This window comes from Antedon mediterranea, chromosome 5, assembly GCF_964355755.1.
Source record: "Antedon mediterranea chromosome 5, ecAntMedi1.1, whole genome shotgun sequence".
NCBI classification, from domain to species: Eukaryota; Metazoa; Echinodermata; class Crinoidea; order Comatulida; family Antedonidae; genus Antedon; species Antedon mediterranea.
The window spans coordinates 7,517,601-7,542,199 of record NC_092674.1 but is presented as its reverse complement, the minus strand read 5'-3'; the positions used below and the strand labels follow the sequence as shown (position 1 = coordinate 7,542,199).

General features: G+C 33.1%; 1 protein-coding gene across 1 annotated transcript; it reads right to left on the bottom strand.

The window, feature by feature from the left end:
• Positions 1-346: 346 nt before the first annotated feature.
• LOC140049435 (transmembrane protein 87A-like) lies at positions 347-24,070 on the bottom strand. The gene is made up of 15 exons (XM_072094317.1): positions 23,914-24,070; positions 20,596-20,656; positions 20,298-20,380; positions 18,782-18,907; positions 12,708-12,821; positions 10,357-10,444; positions 9,918-9,979; positions 8,879-8,999; positions 7,697-7,859; positions 6,575-6,668; positions 4,166-4,231; positions 3,534-3,698; positions 3,081-3,249; positions 2,739-2,802; positions 347-2,209 (listed from the first exon to the last, which is right to left on the bottom strand). The coding sequence occupies exons 1-15, from the start codon at positions 24,004-24,006 to the stop codon at positions 2,155-2,157; spliced, it is 1,524 nt and encodes a 507-aa protein (XP_071950418.1). The 5' UTR covers positions 24,007-24,070; the 3' UTR covers positions 347-2,154.
• Positions 24,071-24,599: the final 529 nt, after the last annotated feature.

Below are 24,599 nucleotides of genomic sequence, written 5' to 3'. Positions count from 1 at the left end.
TCACCAACATCTCTAAATGGCAACAAAAATTCTTCTACGCACGTTTTACAGATGACGTAATATGAGCATAAACTTTTGTCCAACCATGGAGGTATCTTTTTTATACCTCCATGTGAGAACACAACCCTAGTTTTCTGATATTTTGTTTTAAATACCTCTCTCTGTGGATATGTCAACTGTCGTGCAGTTACACATAAATAAAGATGGACTTTTATGCTAGGCTTTCAGTCATAATAAAGTCATATACATTCTTCAATATTTGCATGTTTCTTTCAATGGCCATTTCAACAAACCATAATGTAAAATAATTCCACTTTTATAAACATAAAATAAGTACAGAGAAAAATACAACTCAGCTATATTTTATTAAAAAAAGATGTCTTTAACTATGTCTAATAATATATTAATTATAGTTAAGCGTGAGGATAATATACCTTTACCATTGAGAAATAACCTATTTCTCCATACCTTTACCACATTCTGTATTACATATGTTTTTCATGAATTATTTGTTAATCTAAATATTGCAATCCCAATAAATAGAATAATAATAATGTATCTGGATTTATGTTGTGAAACCTCTAAGCGCTGAAAATTATCCCAGTCATTTTATTTTGATAAAACACGTATGGAAACATACTCCCATAATGCAGAGTAATTAATGCAAGGTTGTGTCTTGATCTAACCGGGTTCCCATTTATACACCTAGGTGGAGAGAGGCAACCTAAGTAAAATATCTTGCCTAAGGATACAAGCAATGCAACGAGAGTTGGATTCGAACCTCGATCTCACAATCAGTAGTCGAACGTCTAACACACTGCGCCACCTGCCCTCACTGACAAGACGAACAAAAAGCTTTTTAATTTAGTGACCATAATTGCATGTCAGTAATTATAATTCACTACTAGAAAAACATTGTATTTCCATATATCTAATAAAAACAATTATTTACAGTGCAATAAAATAAATAAAATTTACAAAAACGATAGCAATATATAAACATATTTACTCTATGTCTCCAGTCCATCAAGACATAAAGTTGTAAAAATATATTTTAAAATAATATTACATATGTAAAAGTCCAAGATTGTAAAATACTGTAGTGGATGTGGAGGAGGCGTGGCAAGTTTTAAGAATTGTGATGTGTTGACTTAACTATAACTAAGTACAATCTGTAACCCTCAGACTTGTATTAAGTAAATTACTGGAATACATTTTATTGTAATTCTAAATTAGATGGAATACAATTACAAGTGAGCTAAATATCACAGTTCCGACACGGTTAACCTTTTGGACATACTATACTGTATAAGTAATTGCATTTGAGTAGTATTACATTATTTATATGTACAGTTATTGCACAGACACTGTACTGTTGGCTTATTATCAGAGCAGCATATAATGTGTTTTTTTTTGCTTATACTGTAATGTCTCCCGGCTTGCATTCCCCCTGTCAGGCAATCCTGGGGCGGATTGCTATAAAACAGTCTCAACTGATGGTCTTAACTCCCTGATTAAAGCCAGCTTTATCAGATAGACGGTCTTACTAAAGTCACCCCTGTTAGACCATTGCTATAAAACAGTCTTAAGACCGTGTACCTTAACAAATTAAAGGGCATACTTTACGCGTAAAAATACCAAATATGGTAATGTTCGTCACGCTTGCTCAATTTACAATCACAACAGTACATACATTTCTACGGGAGAAAATCTATTCTAGGCCTAAATAAGAAAGACCACCGTTAACACTTAAAACTCATTCAATTGGTTGTCTTTCACGATCAATAATACGTATAAGCAACAAAAAGAAAGGTTTACAGTAAGACTCCTTCGAGTGGGCTTTAATGTTAAAGACCGCTTACAGGTTAAACCGTGGTATAGCAATGGTCATAATAAAGAGTATTGGCTATGTCACGAATTATAACCAGCTAAGCGATAAGACCGTTTACTTCAAAGACACCAGGCACTATTTCATAATATTGGCAAGTAAAAATAACAGGTAGCTTGATCAGGTGCAGATGTGTCAACATTTCTAAAATACCTTAATTGCAAATTTTTTAAATGTTACTAAGATACAAACGTGCATAATCTCTATGATTTGATTTGATTTGAACTATACATTAATAATCGTTACTATATCTTCATCGGACTGTGTTACATATTTGTAAGTGTCTTTTCATCAATATCATAATATGCAGGTGGAACAGTCCTAGAAAAGAAATAAATACTATGATGTGTATAAATGTATACCATATAAATTTGATTTATACCCTTTTCACAAAATTTAACAAGTTGTAACCAGGTTTGTGAGTACAGTTTTGTGGAAAAAACAGAGATCCCCTGTGAAATCTCAGGAGAAAAACACACTGATGAGAGGCCCCAGATTTTTCCGAGATGTTCCTGAGTTCTTTGCGCACACATGTATAGCCCTGGTATTAAACTGACCAATCATAGTAATCAAATAGCGTGCAACTATGCTTTCCTTCCAAGACTTCTCAGGGTAATGTAATAAATCAGGAGATCACAAACAATACTATGCAGATGTGAAAAGGGTATAAGAGTAGTTGCTGTGTTTAAACCAGGTGGATAGGAAGTTGAGTTGCATACAATCAATCAATAAAAAGTAATTTTTTTTTTTGGTCACTTCCCTATTTCCAAACAACCTGGATCTGCCTCAAGTTTTTTAAAAACCAGTTGCCAGTGGTATAGTTACAACTATCTCATTGCTTTATACTTACACATTTTCTTCGACTTCAGTTGTTGCAGAATCTGTGTATTTTACATTACGCATCTTCATGCCCTCTGAAAAAAACAAATTAATTAATAATGTAAATGTGGAGAAAGCAAACATTTAGGCGTAAAAAAAATGCTATGAATTTCTTCCAATTCGATACATATATTGGTTTTACCAATGTATAAAGCTCTGTCTACACTATCAAATGTGCCCGTATATGGACATGATGATGTCATAACACTACCATATTTTGCCATATCACTACCATATTTGGGCACATCACACTGTTTTGTTGAACAAGTTTAATATTGCAGACAAAGCTTTAGACAAAGGATTTTAAACATACGAAATGAGTCTGGGATCATAGTATCTTTTTTCTCATCATCGCCATCAAGGTCATCAGTAAGTGGTGAGTAAGCATAATGTTGGTTGCTGGACAAAATAATGATAATGGCCAACATGATGTAAAATAGAATATGCCAGAATGCATCATCTAACCAAAGGGTTTTCCATTTCTAAAATTACCACAAAAAAAATGTAATAAGCAGAACAAACAATAATAAGAACAACTGTTACATTATTAAATAGTACTAGCAGTTACCCGTGCTCCAAGTCTTTTTCTGCCTTAATATGTTCTACCACCAGAACCATGGAGCAATTGAGCCGCAAACACATGCGGATGTTATGGCTATGTAATTATGGTTCCACTGTCTTATTTAGCTGCTCAGCCCCTCACTCAAAATATTATTACTTCTCTTAACCTAATAATGCTAGTGAAATGTCAAATATAAACACTTACAGTGACACAAACAGATGCTTTATGCTCCTTTAAAGACCAAACAAGGAAAACAATGGATGCAACGATGTTGAAAACAAAACAGTTGGTGAAATGGCGGTACAATGAGAACTTGGCAAGGTTACGGCGTAGCAATATTTTTCTTGTGTTCCTCATGTTTTTAACAATGTGAATATATATGTAAGGACAGTAATCCGAGTCATATAATTAACATACTTTATTCTACTATGCTGTAGTTAACTAAATGGTAAAAATTGACAAAAATCATTTAAGCATGACTAAAATTGCCTATTCACCTTTTACACATGCATGATAATTGGTCAATGAAAATGCTTAGCATTTTACTTTAATAAATGGTTTGCCACAAAAGTGGTAATGAATGGAATATTAGTTTTGGAGATATTGTGAAAATATGGGGTTTTATAGCTAATTTGCATATTAATACTCATTTGATTATGAAGGCGGTGTATGCAGATGGTTAATATGTTGTACGTTATAAAGAAACGTATACAACATTCATTTAAAACTGAAAAACCTTTGCCGTTTGCCTACACTTTTGTCCCAGTTCACCATATGGAGATGTCTGTGTCTGGGAACGATAGTTCATAAAAATAGTAAAATTGTCAAAAGGATATCCAGCAAAAGATAAATAAATCAAGAAAAGCAAGAGGAACACTTGCCACAAGGTCTTGATGTACAGTCTACAGTAGAAAATACAAATTTATTTTATAAAATAAAATTCGGATCAAGTAATTTACTAGAATTTTTCTTGACCAAAACATACAGAAACTGGAATCTCAAAAATTTTTTAGTAATTCAAACATAACTGATTTATACTAGGACGAAAATGATTGACGATAAATATGTATTTTTCCTACATAAACAAAAGAAATTGTCTTATGTTTATGCAAAGGGTTAAAGATGTATTGTCCACTAAAAAAAACATTTTTATAAATGTTTTTGCTGAAAATGCCATCTTAATGTCACATATTAGTTTGACCTAAAATTGGATCCAAAAAACAAATTATTTACCTGAAAAAACTGTAATTTAAAGCAAAATGGTCAATAGGATTTAATAGTAATCTTAAATAGTAAAATTTTAGTACTAGTAAATTAGTAAATAAAATAATAGTATTATATAACACCTAAATAAATTCCTGTCATTTGATTGGACGATCAAAACAAAACACAACAAACAACAAGCACGAATGTGCGATACTCGGGGTACAGCAAAAGAAGCTGTAATGACGTCATAAGACCGGATGTAACGTCACATACACATCAAATACGGCTATACGGTACCATCTTCGAGACGTGATATGGCTGCATCCGGTTTGAAATTTAAAAATCCGGCTCTGTAGCTTTGAGGACATGTCCCTGTAGTATATTCATGCCAAATTCCCAGCTCAATACTACAACGAATAAGGGAGGAGTAGTACTTTTTAAATCGCACTTTTTGCTCAATAGTGTCTGGATGGAAGAAGAAGAGGAAAAGATTAGAGTCCTAGACTCAGGTACACCGAGTAATAAAACGAGATATATACTCTATATCATATTACGTATATAGTATATTTCACCATAAAGTTTAAGCAAAATAGTCTCGCCAGGGCTCGAACCGGGGACCTTCTGCGTGTTAAGAAGACTTGATAATCACTACACTACGAAACCACTTACACCAAAAATGTGGAGTACACAAAGTTTTTTAATCCATTTAAATTACAAATAACTTATTATGGTAATAAGCACAAAGCAAGATAAACATGTGTAAAAGTGATAATTACCGATTACACAAAATAAATATTTTTTAAAATAATAAAAATAAGATATACTGTATATCATATTGCGTATACAGTACTTTTCACCATAAAGTTTAAAAAAAAAAAGGTTTCGCCAGGGCTCGAACCGGGGACCTTCTGCGTGTTAAACAGACGTGATAACCACTACGCCAAGAAGCCGCATATAACTACATAACGCTGTGGTGTGTGTCACACATTGTGGCTTCTTAATTAAACAAATTAATTAACAAAAAAGCACGAATGTGCGATACTCGGGGTGCAGCAAAAGAAGCTGTAATTATGTCATATGACGGGATATGACGCCACATACACATCAATAACCTCTACCAAATACGGCTATACGGTACCATCTTTGAGACGTGATATGGCTGCATCCGGTTTGAAATTTAAAAATATGGCTCTATAGCTTTGAGGACATGTCCCTGTAGTATATTCATGCCAAATCCCAGCTCAATATTACAACGAATAAGGGAGGAGTAGTACTTTAAAAATCGCACTTTTTACTTAATAGTGTCCAGATGGAGGAAGAAGAGGAGAAAATGAGTAAGTCCTAGACTCGGGTACCCCGAGTAAAAAATGAATGTTTACATTCGTGGGATGGTAAAAAGAGTCATTCAGTGAATGACAAAAGATTACATTTCAACTCTGCTTCTCCTCATTGAAATATATCCTTTCGTTATTCACCTCATGCCATTATTTGTACCATTCCATGAATATAAACGTTCATTATTTGTATATATTAGTAAAATTGTCAAAAGGATATCCAACTAAAAGTAAATGAATCAAGAAAAGCAGGAGGTATAATTGCCACAAGGTCTTGCTGTAAACTCTAGAAACATAATAAAACAACAAGTTATTTAAAAGGGTGCAATACTTGTTTGTATTGAATTGTTTGAATCTCTCTATTATTTAGAATACCAGGCTTATCCTTGACCACGACAAACAAAACAGTAGTGGGATGATAAGGTCCCAACACGATTTGGCCCCCCAACACGATTCGGCCACAGACGATTCGGCCCGGGACTATTCATATGGGACTAACATATGGGTTAGACCATAACAATTAACAATAAACTAGTATAAAGATTGGTTCCCACTAGGATGCAACGCAAGGACGTAGATGCAATGCAAACCATTTAACAATTGACAAGTGACCAGTTCGAATAATAAATCACAATCAAAGTTTTTTTAAAAAACACATAATTATACTAACAACTTAAATAAAGATTCTAAAACGAATTAACTTACGCCTTGTACACGCAAACAAGCTTCAATTAAGCTTAGCACAAAGAATAAAAATCCAACTCCAATCACACGATACAACTGAGGTCCTAGGTGTGGTCTGAATAAACAGAAAAATGAAAGGTTGACAGATTTTGTAAATGAACTAAGTTTAATTAATTGGACGGACACAGGTGCAGATCCAGAATTGTTTCAAACAAAAAATAGTACAGTACTTCATAATTTTTAGCTATCCCTCTGGATCTGCACTTGGTACAGTACAGTACATACTTTATTTATTTATTTATTTGTTGACTCATTCACCTTTGGATCGGTGGCACTCACAACATGCGGTGCAGCGGTCCAAAAACAAAACATAACAATTTGAAAAAGAAACAAAAAAAGGAAAACATAATGAGAGAAAAAAAAAACTAAAAGAAATCTAAACTATATACAAAAGTAAAAACAAATCTTAATTGTCTCACGGATAAGTTTAATCAATAAAAAAAAATAGCAACAAAATGCATGAGTTGCATTCACACCATTTTCTATGAATTGTATACATTAACATAGACAGCTTTCTGTTTGTTTTTGTTTGTTTATTTATAATTACTGTACCACATTTATGTATTTTGTATTAATATTCATCCTCAATTGGGGAAAGACCCACTGCAGACACAACCACGAACAACAGAAGCTGAGACGGACCAGTGCACCAGGGTAATCTCCTATTCTTCCGGGCTCTCATAGAGTTTACTGTACACTTGACTTCCAGTTTTAAGTCTTTGTCAAAGAAATATTGTCATGAAGAGCCTTGAACCTGTGCCAATTGTATTGCTACATTTTATGGCACTACTGCCTTTCCGCTCCAAAGAATATAAAGACCACTCACATTAACCGTTTACACTGTAATGCAGCAATTATATTTTTGTCCTCTGAAGTACTGTACAGTCATCTAAAGCTCAAACTTTATATGACAAAAAAATGTTATGTCACCATATATGGACATGATGATGTCACATCACTACCATACTTGGGAACATCAAACTTTTTTTTGTCAAACTATTTTGATAGTGTAGACAAAGCTTTACACTATAACCTCAAAAGTGGTTTATTTATTACAGAGGTTAACAAAAAGTAATAACTTACTTTGTAATTCCGTATCCCATGCTAATAATAATAACAAGCATTCTTGCGACTGTCCTCTTCAGACAGGAGACCCATTCAGCAAAGATCAAAGCACCTGGAGAGGAGAAACCAGTCACGTTCATGTGCTGGTACTCGGAGTAGAACACTACTTTCTCAAGGAGGCCTAAAGTATAATTGAAAAATATTGATTGATCACTTTATTTCAGAATATTCCATATACTGTATACAACAAATACAAAATGGAAAATCACACTAAAATAGGATTTTCTCCCATTTAGTGAAGAGATTTGAAGATCGTAACAGATGGTTCATAGTACACCTAACAAGATCATTTTCACTATTCAAAACTCTTATTCTAAAACCATAGATGCACTTGCCTACATGCTCGTAAAAAGAGGGAATTCTCCTCATGGCAATATGTAAATAGGGACAGTTAATAGGTTCTTTTTTTCACAACACTAGCCTATGAAGCTGTTGAATCTAAAAAACTTTCAGTGTTTTAGTTCTCACATATTTCTTTAGCGGCCACAGTGCTTAGTCTATAGTGCTATATCTTGAAATAAAAAAAATTAAATGAATTTCCAAATGCAATATGGATTTAATCATTTTTCTACACACAAGTAGGTAACCATATTATATCCCCATGGAAAAAAGGAATATATATGAACTACGTGTAAGCAAAGGTCATAGATGCTCATTGAGAGTTTCATTAAAAGCCGTTTTAAAGAAATGATGGTTCAAAAAAGATGTGTATTAAACAAAATCTGTGCACCTTAGATACTTGTGTATGCCATCCTTAGTTCAGCCAACCATGTCATACAGTACTGTAGGCATGTTGTCAATTAAGTATTTGAGTGGATAAGAGGCCGAGCGGTTAAGACAGTGGAACCGTAACTACATAGCCATAACATCGGCAAAGGTTTGAGGCTCATTCACTCCATGGTTCTGGTGGTAGAACGAGTCTTCTTGGATTAGAACTATAAACCGTAGGTCCAGTGTACACATCTAGCTCATGTACACTTTGAAGAACCTAGTATATTTTTCGAGACAAGTACGGGGTTACCTCAGTGTACTACCACTGTGTAATTGGGACTGGACCGTTTTAGAGGTGTTTACCACCTTTATTAATGTATGTACATCTTAGTGAGAAGTAAATAAAAAAGAAGACAACAATGATTTTACCTAATATAATAACTCCACAGATACAATACTGAACTCTAAGCATATCTCTCCATCGATAAACCATCATGACAAGGTAGAGCACTGCTAATATAGCATATGCAGCACACATCACTGCATAAAACTATGGATAAAAACAGTTTTTTTTATTATTTAACACACTGGCAAGGACAACACAATTCTGTAAATTTTACAATTAAGGTCAATCCAAAATATATATTCAACATATTATTTAATTTGTTATTTACTCTGTAAAATATGAAGAGCATAAATTTGAAATAACTAGAATTAATTTATATGATTTATATGCGGTGATGATTGATGGTGGTTGATATGAAATTTCCTGAATTGTATTTAAATTTAACAGAAAAGCAATTGGCACATTTAATGTAATATCTGTAGCTGTGTGCATAGGAAAGGATGCATAAGAAATTGAAAGGAAATGAAATGTGATGAAATTACTAAAGACTGGTAGAAAATATGATTTTAATGCCATAAAATGTACATGACTACTAAGATTTATAAGTATGATTAAGATTTATGAGCATGAGTAAAATTTACGAGTATGAGTATTTGATTTATGAGCATAAGTAAAATTTATGAACACGAGTCAAATTTATGAGCATGAGTAAAATTTATGAGTCATGAGTAAAATTATGAACCTCAGTAAAATATATGAGCATGAGTAAAATTTATGAGCATGAGTAAAATTTTTTTAGCATCAGTAAAATGTATGAACATGGGTAAAATTTATGAACATGAGTACAATTTTTGAGCATGAGTAAAATTTATGAACATGAGTAAAATGTATGAGTAAAATTTATGAACATGAGTAAAATTTATGAGCATGAGTAAAATTTATGAACATGAGTAAAATTTATGAAAATGAGTAAAATTTATGAAAATGAGTAAAATTTATGAACATGAGTAAAATTTATGAACATGAGTAAAATTTGGTTTATTCATGGCGACACCAAATTTTGGAGTGTCAGGGTTTGGCTGTTGTAACAATGTGGTAAAAATGTAAAACAATTTAACCTACAGTAAGCAGGGGTCTTTGCGTTGCTGATAGGTATCCATGCTCATTTTGAAATTCAATATTAACTGAAAAAAAAACATAATAAATGTATTGCGTTTATAAAATACAGCACAGTATAATGTGAACTTTGCTAGATGACCATCCTCATTTCAACAGATTACCCTTCTCCCCCTCAAGCAGACGTTACACAAGCCAGAATTAACTTTTAAAAAAAAAATACAGTATACGGTACATGAGTATACAGTCAACTCTCCCCAGTCAATCTCTGAAAACCGGAAACTCTACTAATACCAGACTTTTCTTGAAGTCTAAACAGTCCCCAATTCATTTTTACCATTAAAAACACAATCCGAATACCAGACTTTCTGAAAAACCAGACATATTTGGCCAGCCCAAAGGTGTCCGGTATTGGGAGAGTTGACTGTAAATGCAGACAACTTACTGTCAACTTTATTGATACAATCGGTCTCAATGGAAAACACAAAAATATATCGGCCATCCTGCCATGTTTTGGTCACTTTATTTGGAGGCTAAAAAGAAGGAAGATTTGATCATCTGCAGAATCCTAATCCTACTAATAAGACTAGTGTGATATAAAATGATAATATGTAAATGTTATTAATTTAACTAGTGGTAAATTCAACTTATATATATTTTTCTTTTAACTTGCACTTGCACTGATGAAGGGCTAGTGTTGCCCAAAAAGCTCTGCTAACTTTTCTGGCTGTTTTACATTTTGATTTAGCTTTTCGCTTTTTTTTTTTTGACTGTAGGCCTACCCAATGTTCAATGTTTTTGTTTCTATGGAACGTCAAAAGAGCAAAAATTATATTGAGGGCTGAAAACTCTGTGGAGTCCATCTACAGTGTGGATGGAACAATGTAAAATTAAAATTGTAATGATAATAGTATAATCATGCTAGTACGAAGAAATAAATACTCGCAAATAAATTTTAATTTAAAAATCATGATAATAAGTTTTTTTTGTTTTTTTTTTTCGTTTTCTTTCTGTTTTTATACTTGTTCTATTATTGTTGCTCTTTTGGCGCTCCATAGAAACAAAAACATTGAGCATGGGAGGAGTTACAGTATACAAAGAAACACGTCTGTAAAATCATCAATTTAAAGGATTTATTTATTTGTTTTTATGTGTTTCTCCTTCTGAAAGTTTATAAGTCCTAATTTTAAAGTGTGGTATTCAGGATAAAGTCAGTTAACAAATTTGGAGTCAAAATACAAGAAAGGCAGGTGCGAAAGAAAAAAATCCTCTGAACCAACACAATTGGAGTAAATATATACCAACAAACAATCCGTCAAGTTTGTTTGTTGTAAAGAAAAAATATACATTTACTCAACGGGCGAAAATAACGTGAGTTTATCTATGTTTTGCGGTAGTATTTAATTATATTTATGGTAATAAATGAAACCTACTATGTTTAAAATTATGTATGGATAAACAAGTATTGTTTTTAAGCTGTAGTATATCTTAGAATTTGTAATCTTAGGTCTTGGGTCTTAGCTTTCGTGATCTTAGGTCTTAGGGGGTCTTAGCTTTCGTGGTCTTAGGTTTCGTGACACCCAGGCCTAGGCCTATGTTGTACCACCAGAGCCAAGTGATTCAGAAGGACCCTGCGATACGAGACAGGGGAGGAAGGGATACTGCCGGTCGACGTCTTCGCGAAAAGGTGCGTAACTAATAAAACTAATTAATACCCACAGCATTGTCATTTTTTCAGTAATTTGCCTTTGGATTTTTCTTTTCACTTGTCATCATTTCTGGTCTATACTGGCAAACTTTAATCTGGGGCAGATTTCTATAAAGCCACCTCATCAATCATCATATCAATAATAACAGTCCACACCACACTTATCATTTGATTTTCACTTAAAACTTGTTAAATTGGTTGTCTTTCACGATCAATAGGGCCTTTACGAAATATGTCGGTTAGGGGAGGACGACGAATATCCTGTGTTCGCTAGAGTGTAAAATCATATACAGTCAAAATAGCCGTTTTATTAGTTACGCACCTTTTCGCGAAGACGTCAACCGGCAGTATCCCTTCCTCCCCTGTCTCGTATCGCAGGACCCTTCTGAGTCGCTTGGCTCTGGTGATACAACATAGGCCTAGCCTTCATAGCTTGGGCCTCGCATTCAAACGCCACTTTTAACATTTTAATCCAATAAAAATGTTATTTCATTGAACAATTAAATTAGAAGTTCAAATATTATTTAGAGTTTTGAAAATTCCATGTTTTTAAGTGTAATTTGAACTGTATATTTAAGGTTATATAAGGCCTACATTATTTATAGTCGTTCTCCATAAACGGGAAAATGGCAACTTTATCGTTTAAATGTAAAATTAAGTAACAGACTTTCACGCTAAGCTCTGCCCACATTGTAAAAGCTCATGCATAAATTATTCATGAGAACCGTCCTATGGCTTTCCGTCGTGTTTCGTAAAGTCCCTAATAATACGTACAAGCAACAGGAGAGGTTTAAGACTGTTTTAAGACTCCTTTATTTTTTAAAACCGCTTAAAGGTTAGACCACGGTATAGCAATGGTCTCTATAATAAAGACTATTTGCTACGTCACGAATTATAGCCGACAGACAGCTGGTCTTTTTAATACAGTATGCAGCTTTATATGTAGCATTATTTATGATGTTTTGGGGAATAAATTTTTAATTACTATTATTCAAATGACTAATTATTAAACAAAGATTATCATTAATAATAATTAACTACCTTAATAATAATATTTTTGACCAGTTTTAAATTCAGAATTCACTCACTTCTGTTTTAAAGTTTGTTCCTTTTTCTTTGTTGCCTCCTTTTATGCCCTCGCAAAGCTCAAGCTCACCTTCATGATTTTTCAAACAGTATATTTCTGCAAGATTTGATTGATCCTACGAAATTCAAAATAAAATTATAGCACATAATTAATTGTTATGTCACGTACTGCAAACTGCAATTAAAATTATATACTGCAGTATACATAAGATTGTAATGAGATACTGAATGAAGGTCAACTTCAATTACGTTAATGCAATAATGGTTTGTAAAACAGAAAGACACTGGAAAATATAGAGGCAAATAAACATTTTTTTTTTAAATGTAAATGGAGGGGAATAACTTGTGACTCGCAGCCTACTGGGCTGAATTGCGCACCGGTGTGAATCATAATGACACATACAACAAGTTTCTTTTCCTCTAAAGCCTGGCGCACAAGCTTTCGGCTGAGCCAACTGGCACGAGTAACACTTGGCTCACAACAAAATTTGCCGCAAACTTTGAACGCGTTCTATCGGACGCACACTAAACGCGATTTTATTACTTTACTATGCTACAGGTATACGGCACGTGCTAACATACTATAATAAATCATGTCATGCGCAATGGAATTTTTTAGTGAGCTATCTGCTCACGTTCGGCGCCCACTTTAAAAAATATTAAACACGATAGATATTTTCCTCCAGCGGCAGAGTTGGTTGACGGAAAATATTACTGACTCTGTTATAAACCTGGATGGTTTCTCTGTTGTGCGAGCAGACAGGACCGATGACTCAGGCAAATCCAAAGGAGGTGGAGTCTGTGCCTACATTTATAACTCGTGGTGCACAAATGTTAATATAATCAACCGTCAATGTACCCCCGATTTTGAAATCCTCTTCTTGTCAATGAGACCATTCTACCTCCCACGGGAATTTGGCTCTGTTAAGGTAGCAATCGTATATGTACCACCAGACGGAAATGCATCAACAGCAGCCGAGGAAAAATCGCTGAGCAAATCCACATCGCGCAAAGAAAGTCACCAGAGTGTCCAATTTTTGTCTTAGGAGATTTCAACAAGTGCAGACTCGATGATATCCTTCCAAATTTTCAGCAGTATGTCACGTGTCTAACCCGAGGTGACAATATTATAGATCTCTGCTATGGAAACATCAAAGACGCCTACAAATCTATGGTAAAGCCAAGCATCGGGTCATCAGATCACAATGTCGTACATCTCTTACCTTTATACAGACAACGATTAAAAACTGAAAAGATTCAAATAAAGTATGTTAGACAATGGTCTACAGACAATATCGAAAAGTTGCGCGGATGCCTGGAAGCGACAGATTGGGATATTTTTACTGACTCTTCTGTAGGTATTGATGAAATGACGGAATCAGTAACATCATATTTAAACTTCTGCCAAGATATCACTATACCAACCAAGAAAGTAAAGCAGTATCCAAATAATAAAGCCTGGCTGACCAAGGAGGTAAAAACATAAATCGTAGAAAAGAAGCTAGCTTTTGCAAGTAAAAACAAAATTAAGTTAAAAGAAGCACAGAAAAGGCTTGATATGGCTGTAAAAAGAGGCAAAGAAAAGTTCAGAAACAGATTAGAAAGGAATATAAATAATAGGCAGACGAAGAAAGCATGGAAAGACATAAAATATATAATTGGAGGATCAAACAAAACATGTCCTCCCAAACTTTTATCAGGATACAATGATCTGCAACTAGCTGAAGAACTCAACTTATTTTACAGTAGGTTTGATGCTCATGACTTTAAGTCGCAGTTAGCGGATACCTGCAAGAATATTGACGTATAAACTGATGATGCAGATTACTTCACAGAGAATGATGTTGTCAACCTTCTGAAAAAAACAAATGCAAACAAAGCTGGTGGCCCAGACAAGTTATGTGGAAAACTTTTGAAAGAGTGCGCTGCTCAGATAGGACATGTCTTTCAGAAACTTTTTGAATGTTCTCTCCGTACAACCACTATCCCAGCAATTTGGAAGCACTCTTTGATTGTACCTATTCCCAAATTAAATAATGTTAAAACGCTTAATGATTATAGACCAATTGCCCTAACGTCCCTGGTTATGAAATGCATGGAAAGAATAATTAGTAAGCGTGTTAAAGATCAAAGTGACCACCTGTTAGATCCAATGCAAATTCGCATATAGAGCACACAGAGGGACAGACAATGCCACAGCCACTCTCATCCACAACACTCAACAACATCTCGACAAGAACAACACATGCACACGCCTTCTTTTCATTGACTTCAGTTCCGCCTTCAACACAATACAACCTCACATTCTCCTGTCCAAGCTTATTAACATGAATATAAACTCTTCTATCATTCTCTGGATAAAAGACTTTTTAACAAACAGATCACAACAAGTTAAATTCGGAAATGCTACCTGTACATCAACAACCACATTTACCAATACAGGCTCACCACAAGGCTGCGTTCTGTCTCCCTTGTTATACATTCTGTATACAAACGACTGTAGAAATGCCACCGACTCCTGCCGTTTGATAAAATATGCCGATGACACTTGCATAGCTGGTAACATTAAAGATGCTGAATCGCTTTCGAAGTATTTTACCGAAATAAAGTTGTTTACAGAGTGGTGTAAAGAAAACTATCTTATTTTAAATTCTAAGAAAACCAAAGAAATGATTATCGATTTTAGAAAGAAACAAAGTAATCATGATGATGTAGTAATTGATGGTGAATGTATAAAAGTTGTCAAAGAATACAAGTACTTAGGAACAATCATAAATGATAAATTAAAATGGAGCAAAAATACAAACATGCTATATAAAAAGGGTCAGCAACGACTGCACCTAATGCATCAACTTAAGAAATTTAAAGTAGATAACAAAATTCTAACCATGTTTTACAAATTGATGGTACTTAGCGTGATATCTTTCTGTTATGCTGTGTTGGGAAATAGTCTCAATGTAAAAGATAAGGGAAAACTATATAGAATCGTACGAAGAGCTAGTAAAATGCTAAATATCCCTGAAACAGATCTTAATATAAGATTTGATGAATCAGTGTTATCACTTGTAAAACGAATAATGACAAATACAAACCATCCATTATATGCCGAGTATAACTTTTTAAGGTCAGGGTGCCGTTTACGGAGTATTCTCTCACGAACTACGAGATATAGTAAATCGTTTGTACCAAGTTCAATTAAAACTTTTAATTTAAAGCAGTGCAATAGATAAATATACAATTATGAATGGACTGATTTTGCGATATTTTACATTTTTAAATAGAGTATTTTTTTATGATATTTTAATATAGTACATACAATACTTCAATAATTTACAATAATCTGCAATACGCCTAGTCTTTCCTCAACACAATGCATTTAGTTTTAGTTACGTGTGCTTTTCTATATTTAAATTTTTTATTTCTTTTCTTGTAACAAGTATTGTGAATGATGTACAGTATAACTCTATATAATTTTAATTGTTATGTATGTAGTGTATCAAACGACACATTTCCAATGGCATGTATGTATTTTGTATGCAATTGGACAATAAAAGATTTTTGGAATTTTTTTTTTAATTTTTGAATTATCAATTAATAATTTTGTTGCTGATCGGACGTAAAATTCATGTGAATGTCACATGGAAGTTCCCGATGAAGGTACAGTACTTTTGGTACGGTAATACATTCTAATAACTGTGCTCAATTAATGTAAATTAATTATCAACTAATAATTTGTTAAAGTTATACAAAAAATATGAAGCTGTTGCTATATAAATATATTGAGCAAACGTTAAATTGTATTATTTTGAATTTTAATTCCTTTAAAAATGCTAAATAAAGTCAGATGTTAAAACCACAATTTCCAAAAATTCATTTTTATTTATTCACTATAAACTTTACAAAAATGTTGTTTTAAACCACACTCCCAAATAAATCAAAGAAAATAATAATAGGACATTTGCAAAAAGAAGCAAACTTTGCTCTGCTACCGGTTTAACACGACAGTTCAAATTTTGAAATGTCCATAAATTACGACGGAAATTCGGCCTAATATTTATGGACGTACGGAAATGAAGATAAATAGGCTACTACACGCAACGGAAATACAAAACTATACGCACAATTATGATTTGGCCTAAAAATTGGACTTAGATTATGGAAAAATAAAAATAATTATGGACAAATCGATTATTAGCCTTGGCAATATGCCTAAGATTTAAAAGGAATGAATATAGAGCCTAGATAGGGAAGATCTGTACTGCCGTTCATTGCGAGAGGAGGGGGAAGTCCAGGGGACAAGTTGACCTCTCCAATGTAATAAATTATTACTAACCAGCTTTCGTCGGATATTATGTCATCTCCATGGTAATAATCAACAGCCTTGCCTATGCCTACAGTATTCAGGAAGGACTGATACCAAAATAAGTATTCAAAAGATGCCGCTTATCGTTTTTAAAGTAATTCCCCACCAGGAGAGACATCGATCGATCGCGAGGAGTAAGCCTAGGCTAGAGAGGCCTAACATGCATGCCGGAACGGGTGGATTATATCGCTATATAAATAACAAGTTTGAACATAAGAGCTTACGACAATCTTATCTTAGGTAAATTTTTATTAAATGTATAGGCCTATTTGCTTGGCGACTCGTTTAACAAGTTCGTAATCGGATCGTAGTACTCTGTACAGTAAAACCGAATATACTCTTTGGTAAAACCAAAAAACACCGCCTTAACAACCTCGTGCGATGTACGATCTTTGCAGATCAACATTGGTAGAGTCCATTAATTATGAGGGTGTTTAAAAATGTGATAACTATTAAAAACCTGTCTCAACCACTATGTAATCAAAGCGTTTATTTAGTTAAAACTTTGATCCCCCCAAAATTAATAATCGCGTATTCCGGTTATCGCATGATTGAGTCACGGTTGGTTGCACACTTCTTTTTTACACGTCTGGCAGAGGTGAAATATATTCACCAATTTGGCGAATAAGACAATATGTTTTCACTATTTGGTTTCACGATTGCCGTTTGGCTCACAAAAAAAAAGCCGACCTTCATTTTCGTCACTTTAGGGTCGGTCGGGCGTGGCCAACAAATTTCTTTAATTTTTTTTGGCCTAATACTATTGTATCTGACGAAACTTCCTGTTCACAAAGCACACACGAACGTTCAACACGGTAGTTCATTTTTTATGTATGAACGATGCAGATTAGGGGATTGACCTTGATCTGTGATAACACGCATCCTACGAACATGCGTGTAAATAAGAAGCGTGTTGTATAAACACAGCCTATTTCTCATGTGTAGTAGAGCATTTCTTTAATTGAATAATTTTGTTTGTATTTTATAACACAAGTTCATTTTGGATTTTCGGTAAATTACCAATGGTTAATATTCAAAGTCGAACACTATAACTAATCCCTCACGATTCAATCAAAATGTTATTATTATACTATTATATTGTTGAAAAATGGATTGCGTGAAATGAAAATGGATTGATAGTAAAACGTAACAAAGATACGTCCTTGTCTGGTTATTAGGTACTCATGCACTGATGAAGCAGAGGATTATTTTCGTAGCATTCCATTTAAAATAAATTTTGTTACAAAGAAATATTTTGGTTGTGAAGGTCGTTAAATTTGTTGGCGCCAGCATTATATTACTTCTTTTACAAATTTTAACAATTATAAGCTAACATCAAAACATTCAACAATGATAAAATGCCCTGCAACTCTGTAACTACTAAGCCTATCAAGTTCCAGGTCCGGATGGATATTGTATACGATGAAATGGAACTAAATTTTAATTTAATGGCAGAAACAACCTCTAGTACTAAATTAAAGGGTGCTGCCGGGGCCACTAGGGAAACACCCCTGGGTCCTCCCCTGGTTATAATAAGCATTGAATTTGCCTTCTTAACCAAAGTGTGCTATTTTCGGGGCTTGTAACCTGAACGGTGGGGGGTGGGGGGGTTGCAGGTGGGCAGGCCAGATCTGGGTATTCCCTCATTCCTTCCTAAGGAGGAAGCATTGTATTACCTGTTTGTATTCTTCAATAGCTAAAGACATTTGTTACCTGAAACATAGTTTTATGGTCACAAGTTTCTGTCTCATTGCCCACAATAGATTGTTGAAATCTGATTATTTCTTCAAATTGTAGCATTGATGATTCAGGGCTGCTCAACAAGAGTGAAGTATTTATCTAAAAAAAGAAAGTTTTCTAACAGTTTATAAATAAATATAATTTTAAAACAAAATCATATTATATTCACACTTTAATCTCTGGATATTGAGAAAAAAAACTTAAATCATTTATATCAAATATTACAAGATTTAAACACATGACCTATACATTTGATTTTGAACCAAGGTAATTTAACATGTCAAAATTGTAATGAGGTATCTAATCCTGTATAATTATGTGTTTTTTATTTATTTATTATTATTATATATATTTCCATGGCAACGGCCAAATTTGTGTTTTTGACAAATTTTGTTTTTTAAGGTTTTTTAAAATGGATATTGGTACTAATTTGATGAACGATATTTTTGTTTTGTTCATTTAATTAGAAAATCTGTGAAAAATGGCAAAAACATCAAAATTTGGATAATTGACCGTTGTCATGGCAACGGAGGCTAAAAATTAAAATGAATGATGTAGATTTGCTTTTTATTGAAATGTCTATTCATGGTAAAAATTTGAGAGAAATCCATTTTTTTACATCTGCCACCAAATCTTTGATTTTTACAGACATGGCTCTGAGCTGTTATAACTTATTACACCTGAGTGAGGCTCTCCTCATCAGGGTATGACTGGAAATTTATCTATGGCTGTGTTTATACACTACAACACCCTAAATTTGAACATGTCTTTAATTTTTAGCGTGTTGCACGGGCCGAGGTCAACCCCACAAAAACCTTGCAGTTATACATTAAATCGTAATACCGTGTTATACCATAGTTCATAATCCTAAGTTGTATTATACTCGCATGCATTATGAATTAATATTAGTTTATTAAGGATTTTAATAAAATGGATGATTTCGTTTAAAATTTAGTTTATTCAGTTATTGATTTTTTAAATCTGCTTTTGAAATTAGAAAAAAAATGTTTTAGAATTAGGATAAAACTATGCTACATTTTGCCAAATTATGCCAACCTTTGATTAGCGTTAATGTTAAGTGCTAAATCAGTTAAAATATGCAAAAAAAAGCACAATTATCTACTAGATTTGGTCAACATTTTCACAGCACATGCTTATATTTAACGAGCGGTCAAAACAATACCCTGAGGACAATACACCAACACACCAACAGCACCGGGAATCAACAAAATTTTAGGATACAGCCAAGTAGCCTTTTTTGCAATTAAAATCTCATTACACGGAATCTCTTCGATGTATACAACACACTTCTCGTAGGCGTGTTGAATATGCGTGAATAGCGTGTTGTATAAATAATAGTTAAAATAATGAATAGTCAATGTTACTTTTGTTGTCGAAAATGAAACATTTATTTACTGATTGAAAGTTAATCATTTACAATAAAAAGAAATGTTCAATTAAAATTTTAATTTCTTTGAGAATTACTCACATTATCTACAAATGCATTATCACAATCAGAGAAACGGAGAACCCACTTTAGGTTGATTTTGCAATCATCTTGCTGGCAATTGGCTGAAATTAAAAACATGTAGTTTTCTGACTTTTTGCAGACCACCAATGGTGCTTTGATATTTATGTTAATTATTATTATAAATAATTAAAAGTTTAAAAGTTCTATTAACTCCAACATTAACCACATAGGACATAGGTAGGCCTATACAATAATCTAGATATTTGAAAAAAAATAATAATTTTAAAATGTTGAAAAATTAAAGCAGATAACATACTTGTCACTATCACCTTGGTGTTGTTATACATACTCTTCGAAATAGCAACTACCTCGTTACCCTAAAATAAACAAAATCAAAATGTGTCAAGATATTATTATTATTTTAAAATTCAAAAAAACAAGCGGTGCTTTTTCCCAGCCTATTTTATTTATTATTTTTTATTTTATGGAAAAATACCCGCTGAAAACCTACACTACTCCCCACACTATGGGGAGATACCCCAGATCAGGTGCCGTTTTCGGCCACCTCGACTTGTATGGACTATACCATTATAAAAAGATGGGAAAATAGGGGTGTCCCATTTATTAATTGAGTGTGTTAATGTGTTAAAATACTGCTCCTTTTGTTCTTTTGTTTTTCTTGTTGTTTCAGCAACAAAGGGAAAACAACTACGCCCTGCATGCTGTAGAATTAATTTCAGTTTTCAAGTTAATGCAGTATATTATGACTCTTTATTTCTATATAATTTTTACAGATTTATAGATACAGAAAGTATATAAAGAAAGTTTTTATTCCAATTACAAATAAAAAATATAATTTACCTAACGATAACACAGTAGTACATTTAATAAGGATGACAGTAGTACATTTATCACATACTGATTATTAGGTAATCAGTAAAACAAATAAACATTATAATTTTGTTAATGAATCTGTACCATTTTGTTCCCAGAAAACACAGCGTTAGGCATTGCATGTTTTTAGGTTTGGTCTTTCTAAAATGTTTAAACACGTTTTTAAACGTTTCTGTGTAGAAATACATGTTCTAATTGAACAACGTTTGCATCAAAACGTTATAATAGCGAATGCAAAACGGAGCTGATAATGTCGCCATGAAGAGGATGATTGGTGTCTTCCAATATAGCATGGAATACATCGGCAAGCTGTTCGCTGCATGTAGAACGAGTCAAGCATTTGCATACTCAAACCAATTACTTTCCACGCTCTACCCAGCACCATCTCAATTCGGTCTTTATCCCCCTTACATTCCCTTACTGATATTCCTAGCCCAATATACAATATGCCCAAATAGAACATCACTGATTAGTAAAACATAAACATTCTATAGTACAAATATTCTGCTTTACCCCAAAGAACCGTTTCCTCAAGCAGTACAGCCTTGTATTTAACTTCTTAACTACGATCAACATGTCCACCCATTTAGCTTTAGTCAAACACTACTGCCAGATACTTATCAATAATTGTTAACAATCTCTACTTCCTTTACTTTAATTAATGTATACTGTCAGACCAATTATGTTTTCGAAAATCTATCCTTATTTCTTTCGTTTTATTTATGTTTAGTTCAAGAAAATAAAAAATATGATTTATCTACCGATAGGATTGGGCCGATTAGAATGCATTTGCCAACATTCTTTTACATATTTCACAACATTATAGAGTTTAGGTAATTTAACCGATTGTAATGTAGTGTAGTATTTAGGATATTTTAATTCCGATTGTATTGTAGTATTTAAGATTGTCTAATTTCGAATCCGATTGTACTGAAATTTAAAGTGTTTAAATCTAGATAGGAATAACATAGGCCTAGTATTTAATATGCTTTAATTTTGATTATACTGTAGTGTTTAGTTTAGTTTTTATATATAATAAGTAAGTATACCTACTTATATAGTTTTTATTTATGTATTTATTCATAGGAATCACCTTTATATCGGTGTCACACATTTATCAGTTAATGGTGCATCCAATTTAAGACAAAATTACAAATAACATAAGCCACAAAGTTCTAAATACTAATACATAACATCAAAACAAAATGTAAAGTAATTAATTAGATCTGTATGAAAATACAAAATACGTAAATTGTACAATATATATAACTAAAAAAATAAAAACAGAACAACAAAAATACAGGATAGGCCTAATAAATAAAACTTACAGATACATCCTCATAGAGATGTCTGTAGCTTGTTTACTATATTAATCAATTAGTTGAGAGAGGTATAATGCGGATAACATTGTAGATCTAGTAACCCATGCTTTCATTAAATATGTTTTACAATAAAAGACAAAGATTTTTCCTAATGTTTCATTTTCAGTGAATAAATTGTCTAGCATAAAGTGGTGTTTTAACTGAGGTCCACAATTAAAATTATCCCGGTACATACTTAATTATTGTCTAACAGAGTTTAACGAAGGACATTTAAATAAAAAATGGTTTACTGTTTCTTTTTCGTTTGTACTACACATCTTACATAATCCTGTGTTATGATTTGACCAGGATTTTCTACGACCCTCAAGATCTAGAGAGTTTGATCTTGCTTTAAATTAAATTGATACTCTTAAAATTAGTTTTATCTAACAAATATTGTTCAAGGTTTGGTTCCTTTATACATAGTATATTCCGTTAACGTTGTTTTGCATGGAATTTCGTTTTGCTTTGGGCCTTTGAAAACCACTCGTTATGATCAACTTGTTTATTATTTTTCCTAAATGGCTTTAAAAAATGGTTTACTGTTTCTTTTTCGTTTGTACTACACATCTTACATAATCCTGTGTTATGATTTGACCAGGATTTTCTACGACCCTCACGATCTAGAGAGTTTGATCTTGCTTTAAATTAAATTGATACTCTTAAAATTAGTTTTATCTAACAAATATTGTTCAAGGTTTGGTTCCTTTATACATAGTATATTCCGTTAACGTTGTTTTGCATGGAATTTCGTTTTGCTTTGGGCCTTTGAAAACCACTCGTTATGATCAACTTGTTTACTAATTTTCCTAAATGGCTTTATCCAGTTAGTAGATGGTTCTTCATTAAATTTGTCTATAAAATTTGTTTTATATAAAATATCTTTAGTTAATATAGTAATATTGTTACAAAATCTTGGCATTCCCTAACACAGTAGGCCTACCTAATAATAACATGCCTTTTTAACATGCTAGTTGTTGATGTTCTGTATTGTTCCTTGTAGTTTGTACTGTAGGTTACATAACAGAACAATTGTATTGTCGATCTTCCCATTAATAGACACCCTTCTCTTCATAAAACATAATACACCACACCCCTATCATAATAATGGTATAGTCCATATAAGTCGAGGTGGCCGAAAACGGCACCTGATCCCAACCTACAACACCACTTCCCTTCCTATACCACTTTCCTTCCCCACCCGCCCCCTCCCAAACCAATCCTAATCTGCTGGTTCCCACCCTCGTGTTTTTGGCCTATCTGTGAGGACGCCTACGAATTAGCCGCGCTCAATTGCCAGAGCCATCTATCTGTATTATAACTCTTCTTTTATTTTTTAGGCCTTATTATCTATATAAACATGTCAATTTCAAGCTTACGTAAACAGTATACTTGAACACGCCTGGTTCAAGTGCAGCATACATTAACTGTAATTTAGTAAAACATAATGCTGATAATAAAACAAACTTCATTTTCTTAAAATTCTAATGTTGTTTTAGCGTTACTTGTTATTTCCTTCTTACTCAGTTGTTGTATCGGTGGTATACTGGTATACTAATACTAAATGACTAAATTGGCTCAAAGAATATCAATAACACACGGCCGCCCTCTATAGAAAGCAAATTAACATATTAAGAGCCATTGTCTGTAAGAATCAAAGAAATATCAAAAAGAGTGGCAGACTCAAAAAAATGGATTTCTTTCAAATTTTGCACATGGCTATATATGTGTTGAGAGAAATCAGATATGAAGTATTTTTTATTTCACACGTATATTTCCATGGCAACGGCCAAATTTGTGTTTTTGACAAATTTTGTCCTTTTTTAAGGTTTTTTAAAATGGATATTGGTACTACTTTGATGAACGATATTTTTGTGTTGTTCATTTAATTATACAAAATAATTAGTGTATGCATAATAAAAATGCATTGTGTACCTGTTTCAATTTTTTTTATTTTTTTTTATTTCATACCTTGGGAGATACCATTTATTTAAAAAGGGGTATTTTTCACTTTTTTTAAATTGTTCAATGCAACTAAACTTTACTTCACCATAACGCCCAAAGT